Raw genomic sequence first — 10832 nt, forward strand, 5'->3', positions numbered from 1 at the left:
GTATCTCTTGTGGTATCATGCATCATGTATGGATATCTCTTGTGGTATCATGTATCATGTCATTTTCTGATTGATCAAGCTGTTGTATCATGTATGGATAACTAAGAAAGATACATTATGAGAAAGAAGATACATACACTCTAGCTAAATCAACATGAAAGCGTAGTCCATTCTCAACAACCATAGTCACCAGGGAATGGTTTCCGGCTAAAACCTCCAGTTGCATTGTTCTAAAGTCATTGTGAATAGGATCAATCTAATTCACAACTGTTTGTATCTCTGGCTGATTCTTATCCAGAACTACCTGACAAGAATAGAAAAAAATACAACACAACTCACAAAATTTAAATTTCTGAATATATATGATTATTAGGAAAAACGTAAAAATATAATAAATGAAACGGTATCTATTCTATTAAAAATGAAACAATAAATTATATTTTCTTGATATAATACATTTTTAACTAGAGTTAAATTACCATTTGATTTGTATTTTGTGTATACTAAAATCATATATAATATAAGTTGGAGAAAAGTGAGAGAAGAAGGAGACACATCATATGTTAAAAAATAAAAATATCTAACAGCTAACAAAGCGTTACTTAAGATGCGCAAGTACGTGGAATCTTCAGCGTTAAACTCGCTGCAAACAAATAAATGATAAAGAGATCTGTCTTCGTGTTGTTTTGCATCTCGTGACAATCAAGAAATCGATACAGGTTCTCTTCTCTTTCTTCCTGATTCTTGTGACACCTATTGTCTGAATGTGAAACTTGTCCCTTTACATGTTGTCTTTTGTTTATTGAACCCCTTGGTAGATCTGATTAAGCTGCCTAGCTTGTCTTACAAGAAACTGGGGTTGTCTGGGTGTGTGTGAATCAATCAACGATCTGATCTTGAGGCAGGACGAAATCAACAGAGACAATGGGAGGTGCGGTGACGAAACCTGATGGTCAAGAGACAAAGCTAGAGGCTAAGATCATAGAAGCCGTGCAACGCAGGGCATCGAGAGGAACCACGATGAAATCGTTCAACAGCATTGTTCTCAAGTTCCCAAAGATCGACGAGGGTCTTCGAAACTGCAAAGCTATCTTCCAAGAGTTTGGTGAGTGCACATGCACACACACAGATTCTCAATCATTGTACTCACTCTCCTCATGGTTTTGATGGGTTGTTTACGTTTCTTTTGGATAGATGAGGATTCGAGTGGGTCTATTGATCACACGGAGCTAAAGAACTGTTTCAGGAAGCTAGAGATCTCGTTCGAGGAAGACGAGATCAATGACTTGTTCGAGGCTTGTGATATTAACGAAGATATGGGGATTACGTTCACCGAGTTCATTGTTCTTCTCTGTCTCGTCTATCTTCTTAAGGACGATTCATCCACCCTCCAAAAGGTAACCGTTCTGTTAATCTATGTTCTTGATTTCTTGGCATGTTCTGAGCTTTGGTTTTAAGCTTATCTAATAGAAATGGAGACTGGGAATGCCGAAGCTGGAACCAACGTTTGAGACGCTGGTGGACACGTTCGTGTTCCTGGATGAGAACAAGGATGGTCTAGTTAGCCGCGAGGAGATGGTCCGAGCCATTGATGAATCTGGAGAACGATCCTCCGGGAGGATTGCAATGAAAAGATTCGGTATATATAGTTCACACTTTCTTTCTCTCTGTATAGCTCTCTCTATATAGTTTTCTCCTTTCACCGAACAAAGAATATTGATTTTGATTCAACTTGTTTGCAGAGGAGATGGACTGGGACAAGAATGGGATGGTGAACTTCAAAGAGTTCTTGTTCGCGTTTACTCAGTGGGTTGGAATAGATGAGAGTGAAGAAGACGACGATGATGATAACAAGGCTTGATGTTTGTGTTTACAAGTATGTAATAGTAACAAACTATGTTTTATGTTTAATGCAAACAGAATAATTCATTACCCAAACACACATCATAATGTTTTACCCCCACAAAAAAAACTTGCTTTTAAACAACAAAAGCTTATTAGTAGTCTCCACTAAACCAAAAAGCAAGCCAACATTAACAGAGACACAGACAGATGCACAAACAGAGACTAACACCCCTTGCTCTGCCTGTACTTCTGTCGTCTAAAACTCAAAATAAGTAGAGAGACACAGACTCATTCATATAGGACGGGAGTTTTTTTTTTTTATTATTCCAGGGATATAAGAGAGAGTTCCGGTAGCCAGAGGAGTATGGAGTAGTAGGATAGGGGGATGGAGACAGAACCTTCAAAAGCCTCTTCTTGTGCTGTAACGGTGCATATATTACCTTCTTGAGAAAAGGTGATAAGAGGCAAGCTTTGAAAAGATGGAAACTGACTTTTGTTAACATTAGTCCCTTGTCTTGGCTCTCTTCATGCCGAGGCTATTGTAAGGAGAGACGGAACCAGACATTGGAGATCCTTCTTCTCGAAGACTACCGTTGAGTAGAGCCAGTTCCCTGAGCTGTTGTTTCTTGTAGAAGTCATGTGTTTCCTCCTAAAAACAATACAAAAATAAAGTATAAGTTGTTATATAGGTAGACACTGGTATGATAAGATCTTTGAAGAGCTATGAATGAACATACCACAGGAGTAAGTAGATCGTCTAGGATTTCACGAGCTTGCATGAGACGTGCATCCACTAACTCAATGGGTAGCTCTGCCTCGATTAAGATGTGGAGTTGTTCGTTCAGGTGCTCATAACCAGGCTTCCCTCTCATCATTTCCTCCTGCAACAAAGTTAACACAAATGAATATATACGTATAATGCAACTACCTTAACCGGATCTTTAATGCAACTATACCTTAACCGGATCTTTAATGCTGCCTCTCCCCCTTATAAGAACACGGCAGTCAGTACTAGCTTCAACTCGTTTGAGAGAGTTTCCTCTAGGACCCAAGAGTCGACCCACAAAATTGTACTGCAGAATATTGAATTAAAAGTTTATACATTGGCTTTAGATATAGTTTAGGATCTTAGCAAGGGGGTTAAAAGTAACATACGTTTGGGTATTGATCAACTGGAATATCCACCCTGATTGTTCGTTTTACGATGAGACCTGAGGAGCTACCAGGAGAGTTTAGCCAATTTGGTGCTGGAGATGATGAAACAGATCTCTGCAAAATCAAATGAATTGAACCAACAACTTGTTACAAGTTATTTCAACCTCAGAGAATAAGTACATGCTACAGACATATGATTGCAGACATTAGATAGATCTTATCAAACGTTTCTTCCACGGATAAGGTGCCATAATATTGCATTGATGCATAACAACCTGTAATTGCTAATCCTAATTCATAACATTCACAAAGCAATCTTATATATTAGAGAAGGTTATGGAGCATCTAATTAGTGTTAGCCAAAAGGCTGCAGACTACCTGTCATTATGAACTACGATTAGAAAGTAAGTTAAGTCAGCAAAAGGCCTCTACTGCAAATGGTATGAATTAGATGAAAAGAGTTATGTTAATGGTTAGTATAGAGTCATACTTCTGATGGAAATTGAGAGGGCCATCCGTTCATGTCAGCTCTTGAGTTCTGGAATATCCCTCCAGAAGAGAGAGGGCTAGGGTGATCAAACCTACTCTGACTTATGGCATTCTCCAACAGCGTGGTTACACGCAATATTTCTGTTTCAAAAAAATGTCAAAATTTTGCAAGAGTTAAGACGCACCAGTTAGAAATTAGTCCACAAATCCATCACCAATGATAGTGGGAATAGAGAGAAGACAAGCTTAGTCTCTCTCAACTAAGTTAGTGAATATTAAGTTACTAAAACTACGTAAAGAGTAATTAGAAATCTCAGAAACTAAAATTTTTTAGTAAGTGGATTGAAAATCAAATCTACTTCAGTGAAAAAAAAAATATTCATAAACTCTATTAGACCACAATTCAACTGAAACATTATGCACTGTTGAAAGGGGAGAAAGACTGATTTGTCTCTTTGGACAGAAACAATATCTTAGTTAAAGAACCGTACAAGTTAAATTGTCCTATATTTCTAACAGCTAGCTAAATGTTTTGATCAAATGTACAAAAAACAGTAGCTCTCTAAAGCATGAAACGTAAAGAATTGTAGAAGAAGATCATAGTAAACGATAATATTATGGTCTTTTTTATTATAACAAGTATGGAGGCTGACCTTGGTTCATGAGTCGGCAGACATGTGGAAGAACAGGTAAGAAGGGCGTAAGTTTCTGACGCTCTGCAAGTAACTCAGAAAGATACCTGTCAAAAGGGAAAAAAATCACAGATTTAAACAATATCAGTATAGAACCTTTGAACACACAAGAGACCACCAAGCAGATCCACTCTCAACAAATCACAAAATGTCAAATTCTTTTTTTTTTCCAGCAAATCCTCACTCTAAAAAAATTAGGATCAAATGTAGGGTGAACTAGGTTACTTAATCTCCCATCAGTAAAGACACAATGTCAACAAAAGTAAAACAAACACCAATGATTCTGTAAGATACTATGGAGTATGGATTTATCAAGTTATTATCAAGTTTAAATAGCAAGTATATGAGTTTACCAAAGACAAGTGAAGATTTCAAGTAGATTGAGCTATAAAAAAAAAAGAGAGTTTAATTTGCAGTGGTAGGCAGGGAAGAGCTCAACTCAGGCATATCGAAAAATCAGAGATTAGAAAACACAGATCTCCATACAATTAACAGTAACCAAAACAGATTAGCGATGAGAACTTTTAAAAAAGAAAGAAGCTCAGGATCCAATAAGTTGAAAGTGTATGGAAGCTAAGATCGAGAAAACAAGTCAACTACTAAGACAAAAACAAAAAGAAATAAAAAAAAAGAAATTGAATATACTTCTCCTGCTCAACGAGGAAAGAAGAAGGCTGTGATCGGAGACCACCAGAGAAGTTAGGTGACTGAGGAGCCGACGGAGGCATAGAAAGAGGCGGTGGATACGGCATAAATCTCCCTCCTCCACCGACAGGTCCAACACCACCACCTCCTCCTCCTCCTCCTCCACCACCACCACCACCGAGTGAAGTCATCATCATCATCAGCTACTACTTCACAGACTTATCTATGCCCTGGCAGAAACAACTGAGAGAATCTTTCAAGAAGATACAGAAGACGGAGACCGATGAGGTCTTGAGGCGGCGGAGAAGAGGAAGAGAGTGAGTGAATCTGGCACACACACACAAATAGAGAGTTTTAAGCCCTCAAAATCAAATTTACTACACACGTCGGTGGTTTTGGGCCTATATAAGCTACTAGCTGTGTGTGGGGGACTGTCGAGAAAATGATGATTTTCTACGGAGTTGTATCTTTTTTTACCCTTCAACGCAACGACACAAGTTTTTTTTTTTTGATTCTCCTTCCTTTTTATTACCGCCCCTTTGTCTCTCCCTTTTATTACAAGAAGCTTCTTACTGACTTAGAAGGTCTGGATCCAGCTGGATTCCTCCTCTTTAATCATTTCTTTTCTGAGGCTACTACCACCAACCTTTCCTTGACTTGGGCCCCCGCTTCCTATTTTCGGTTTGTTTTTCTTCAATCGCTTCGCTATTTGTTTACAAAACACTCACCAAACGCTGCGTTTTAGGACCGATATGGACACTCATCATCAGAATGGACCCCTATGGTTTTGCTTTTACATAATGCTTCTATGCTTCATTGCTATAGTATATGCTTCCGTTCGTTGATGTTTTTCTATATTTACTTTGGATTCTTTATATTTCTTTGTTTTGTGGCATGTAATTGTATTGGCACCAAATTGCTTATAGTCCAACATTTGTTGATTTTATATGGGGAGGTACTATGTTCTTTCTTTCTCTTTTTTTCAACACAACTTCTTAAAATAATAAATAGAAACAGTCAAGCAGAATATATAGGAGACAAAGAGGCATTATCTATATAATCAGTAATCACTATCAGGACAGCGAGAGAAACACAACTAGCAACAAGATTTAGTCAAGAAATTGTCAAAGACAGATCTAGCGAAAGAGATAAAGAGGACTAGATCATTAGAATAAATCACAGTTTTGAACTAGTAAGAATGAGTCGCATGAGGTAGATCAGCATCTGCATTGTTATAAAAGTAAAGGCTCCAATCTTGACCTGTTTTTTTTTATCACAGTTTTCTGCATATGTGTTATACAAGCAGAAAAAAAGATATACCTGATATATCATATATATGCAAATTCCTAGAGCTGATTTTTCGTTTTTTTTCTGAAGTGGTAATTCTAATTTTTTTAGTTGACTATTTTCATTTCTACTAACATATATTTATGATTTTGTATAGTTTCTTAAAGCTACAACATATATATACAACTGTCCCTTTACAAAAATATAATTAATGATAGTACGTATATATGTTAGTTAGTTGAATTGATTCCATATACACCTAATCGTAACTAACTAATAGTACATTACATTTCGAAATAATTAGAACCTTACCATATATAATTATGTCTTTTGCAATATGGCACAGCAAAACGTGGAATGCCTTTAGTTTCTTATATAACTAAGTGTATACAGAAATTTTGAATAATCGAATTATAATAATCATCACCAACTTGGATCCTGTTGTTGGGTCGAGCCAGCAAGATGATTCCGTTTCTGGTGTTTTTTCTTTGTCAAGATGTTGCCATACTTTTTTTTAAAAGAGAGATGTTGCCATACTTGTACTATGATTATTTGATTTAAATATGATATACACATTTAATTTGATCCTCTAATTCGTGGGGAATTTGCAAAAATGATCACAAATTAAGTATTGCATAGCTTGTAGAAATAACACTACGTATCCTCTCAATATATTTCAAACATATCAAAAAATTAAGATACAAACCACTCTAACAAACATATCAAAAAAATTAAGATGCAAACTACTCTAACAAACATTCACACTAATGGTGTTTAGAAAAAGAAACGTAGTTACATGTACAATGTTCAAACGAAAAAGCGCAGTTACCTATAATTTATTGAGAAATTAGGTTTGTTAACAATCATTTTTAATAAATAAAAAAGATCAGCACCGATCAAGTTCCAATATACACCGCTCGAAATAAATCAATCGCTGAGTTTGCGTGCGACCATAACCGAGTTCACAAACCCATCTGACAACGACGGGTGATAAGTCTCCAAGACCTCAAAACCTCTTAGATCACAAGGATCAACGTCTATATACAGGAACGCTCTAAGGCCTTTAGCACTCCTAAGCATGAGAAGAGCTCCAGGAGCCATGTGTTTCTCCAAGTGTTCAATGACTTTGAATTTTGCTTCTTTATCAACCCCAACAAGAGATGCCAAGAAAACAACCTCGTAGTCACGGAGAATGTCCGTGGCGTTGAGTACATCCATTGTGTGAAAGATTATGCGACTGGAAAGATCAGGATCACGTGAGACAAGTTGGTAGGCGAGGGAATTGGCTTGAGGGTCGATGTCAAAGTTGTGGAACGTCGTGTTTAGGAGGTGGAACTTAGCTAAGATGATGGATGTGAAGGGCAACGAACCGGAACCAACGAACGCGATCTTGGTTGGGACATGGCTCGTGTGTAGCGTGAGGAGATCAAACTCGACCTTGCTCAGTTTGAGGTAGTTGGTGTAGTAAGGGTAGAGATCTAAATGGCGAAGCGGGTTGTCTTCGAGAGATCCCAAGACTGTAGAGAAGTATTGCTCTGAATACCCTATAGCTTCACTACGTAGTTTGATGAGATTCGTTCTGATGTTTTGGACTTTTGGGCACAACTTCTCGACGTCGATGTTTGTCTCTGTGGGCAAGCATATGGACATGAGCTGTTGGAATGAAGTGTCGACATTTTTGGAAGGTTTAAGGCTCTCGAGATTGGAGATTTGGTTATACAAGTCGAGAATTTGCTTCTCGAAAAGAGCCTTTTGGCAAGCCATGTCGAGACTAAAAGGAGATTTTGGATTGGTCTCCAGACTCTGAATGGTGATAACAATAATATACATTCATCTAACGTGTGTCCATGTCGTATGGATGACAAAAAATTAACAGTTCTATGTTCCATTCTTTCGACGTGTATCCATGTCATTTTGGAATTATGTTTTCTTGATATTTACGTATTACTTTTTCATCTTTTCCATTTATTAGGGCATCAATATTGCTGTGGGTTCTTAAACTTTTTTTTTTCCTTGTCGTTTTCTGTTTTTTTTTCAAAAAAAAAAAAATTAAAATAAACCAATTGTGGGCCACCACATATCAGTGGGGCCCACAAACAGTTAAGGACAACAATTAGGACGATTCTTATTTAAGGACATATGAGAGAAGTCTAGGACTTTTAATGGTAGGACCCACGTCAAACCACCTTAAGGACTTGTTAGGGGACGTGCGATACTTATGGTCTTAGTTTACTAAATTTCTAACTTGGATGCATTAACCATGGCATTATTTAATAATATAATTTGGATCTCAACCCCTAAATATAAATATTTATTTTTTCTTAAAAAAATCTTTGGACCAACAAATAACTAAAGTTTGAATCTCCACCAGTTTAGTTTTTTTTATGACTTGCTAGAGAAAAAAAAATATGTACTTCATTTACTCCATTTTCTAAGATGGTTTTCATTAGTTGAATTTCATTTTTTCAAGTTTTTATGTAAAACATATATATTTGATAATTTGTGACTCAGCATCTTTTAAGTAATTAGGTATAGTATAGATGATATTTTTAACATTTAGTGTAGTGAATGAAAAGACGTATGACTTTAATAATTTTCATTTCAATGTTTTTAGGTCTATTCACTTCGTTTCAAATTATACGTTGTATTGGCTAATACCATAAATATTAAAATAAATAAGTTTTTGTCTTCAACATTTAGTTAAAAATAATATATATTTCAAATTTTGTTTATGACTTTTTAGAAAAATAGTATTTAATCATTTCATTTTTATTCGACTTTGAAAACAAACAAAAATAAAATTCAAAACAACTTATATATTGAAGTAGATGGAATAATATCTAGTAATTGATTGAAACCCATAGATTTTAACTAATGATTAGCATTGCATCACCACATGAAGAAGCATTATCAGAAATCATAATAAATTATAAATTACGATGATAAAATAGATTGAAATCTAGAGAAGATGGGGTTGGAGTTTTTTTTGGCTTAAATTTGGAGATGGGGTTGGAGTTGGATCAATGTTTTCTCTTTTGGATAAACATGAGAGTAGAACATTCTCCAACGGGAAAGTAATCATCACTCCGACGTCCCCCACTACCTCTCTTGTTGGTATAACCAGGATAATGACTAAGCTCGAACTTTGACTCCTTAACCAGCTTTAAACCTTCTGCTTTAGCTAGACTCTTTATCTCCCAATCGGAGAACGGATACGTTGTCTTGTGTGTGATATGAATCTCCCCGTTCTCTTCTAACATCTCCTTAGCGTTCTCAAGGAACCCCTGAACTAGCACTCGATGGCCCCTGACCCAAAACACCATTGTTTCATTACTACGTTGATCAAAATCACTTACACCAAAACTATAAATAAAAAAAACTTAATGAAGAAAACATATTTATTTACTCGATGGCGTTAGAGGAAAATTCACGTCCGAAGAAACGAGACCCTGCGTGAGGGAAGTTGAATACAATGCGGTCATAGCGCCTCAGGCTCAGACAGTGGTCGAAGCTCATTGTGTGCACGTCAACCTCATGCTGGACATCGCACCCGAATCTCGTCAACATGCGTACGTTAACCATCGCATCCATATATTTTTTGCTCAATTCATCTACATATGTAACACTTTGATGATTAACGATGATCATGCTAGTGGGGTGATTATATATATGTTCATATATAAAGTTTTGATAAGTACCTTCTGAATCGAGTGAGGTCGCTGTGATGTTTGTGGCCGAGCCAAAAGCTGAAGCTAGACATAGTGAGAAAGAGAAGTCTCCTTCTCCGACGAGAAGGATTTTGTGTTTGCTACTGTAGTGTCTTATCCTTTTTTCTGAATCCTCCATTACTTACATCTGAAGACTAAAAATTTATAAACCATGTTTATATACACACACACACACACACATACTCACAGTACAAAGGTTGCCTCAAAGTCATTTAATTTTCGGTTCGTTGTTTCTATTCTAAATGTGGCTTTTAGACTTCTGTGCCGCTGTGCGGGTTTGTATTTTCGAAGTTAACCACTTAACCTTTCATAAACCCTTCCCTTGTATAATTAATACCGTTTCACATTTATTTCTTCTTATAAATATGATCCTAAGTATGATTTGAATCATTAATATATGAAACAAGTTCTACAAAACATGACGTTTCATTTGATCAAGATTACGGTATACATTTTTTATTTATAAAAAGGCATTTGTGACGGTATACATTACACTTGATTTATTTGTTATGCAAATGATGTCTATAATATTATATACTAGGGAAATCTCGCCCTACGGGCGGGATATGATATTTTGTTCATATTATTTGTGAGGTTGTGTGTTAGTTGTCTGTACGAATTCCATATTTGATTGTGACATGATCTTCGTATCGGTATGCTGCAGCTGTAGGATTTACAATGCGGAGTTCTCATATTTGTGGAACTAAATGAAACTTTTTAAATATATTTTATTGGTTTACAATTTTTCCATTGCCATGAACTGACTATGATTTAGGAACATGTTATTTGCCATCATTATAATTAACATGGGACTCACGACCTTCAAATAAACATGTTACTTTTGATTTTTATTTTATCACTGTAATTAAAACTATTTTAAGACAGATAAATAGATAATATGAAACTATTTTTACTATTTATAGGGTCAATCTATGCTACGCGCGGGATTTGATGATTTTTTGTTAGTTCAGTTTGCATAATTGTTATTTTT

The 10832-nt window shown here is 36.2% G+C and overlaps 4 protein-coding genes across 4 annotated transcripts; 1 reads left to right on the plus strand and 3 right to left on the minus strand.

Annotated features, from left to right (window-relative positions):
* Positions 1–591: 591 nt before the first annotated feature.
* Positions 592–1944, plus strand: LOC108843451 (probable calcium-binding protein CML21). The gene is made up of 5 exons (XM_018616653.2): positions 592–719; positions 819–1105; positions 1195–1397; positions 1471–1639; positions 1743–1944. Exons 2-5 carry the CDS (start codon positions 925–927, stop codon positions 1859–1861), a joined length of 672 nt encoding a protein of 223 aa, XP_018472155.1. The 5' UTR covers positions 592–719; positions 819–924; the 3' UTR covers positions 1862–1944.
* LOC108843449 (KH domain-containing protein At4g26480) lies at positions 1885–5198 on the minus strand. Its single transcript, XM_056997543.1, has 7 exons — positions 4827–5198; positions 4143–4228; positions 3491–3630; positions 3001–3114; positions 2802–2918; positions 2583–2726; positions 1885–2494 (listed from the first exon to the last, which is right to left on the minus strand). The coding sequence occupies exons 1-7, from the start codon at positions 5024–5026 to the stop codon at positions 2348–2350; spliced, it is 948 nt and encodes a 315-aa protein (XP_056853523.1). The 5' UTR covers positions 5027–5198; the 3' UTR covers positions 1885–2347.
* A 1579-nt stretch (positions 5199–6777) lies between these two features.
* Positions 6778–7902, minus strand: LOC108843450 (nicotianamine synthase 2-like). The gene has a single exon (XM_018616652.2). The coding sequence runs from the start codon at positions 7875–7877 to the stop codon at positions 7041–7043; it is 837 nt and encodes a 278-aa protein (XP_018472154.1). The 5' UTR covers positions 7878–7902; the 3' UTR covers positions 6778–7040.
* A 1186-nt stretch (positions 7903–9088) lies between these two features.
* Positions 9089–9959, minus strand: LOC108839503 (uncharacterized protein At4g26485). The gene is made up of 3 exons (XM_018612259.2): positions 9812–9959; positions 9520–9724; positions 9089–9419 (listed from the first exon to the last, which is right to left on the minus strand). The coding sequence occupies exons 1-3, from the start codon at positions 9957–9959 to the stop codon at positions 9134–9136; spliced, it is 639 nt and encodes a 212-aa protein (XP_018467761.1). The 3' UTR covers positions 9089–9133.
* Positions 9960–10832: the final 873 nt, after the last annotated feature.

This window comes from Raphanus sativus, unplaced genomic scaffold (assembly GCF_000801105.2).
Source record: "Raphanus sativus cultivar WK10039 unplaced genomic scaffold, ASM80110v3 Scaffold0695, whole genome shotgun sequence".
Classification (NCBI taxonomy): Eukaryota; Viridiplantae; Streptophyta; class Magnoliopsida; order Brassicales; family Brassicaceae; genus Raphanus; species Raphanus sativus.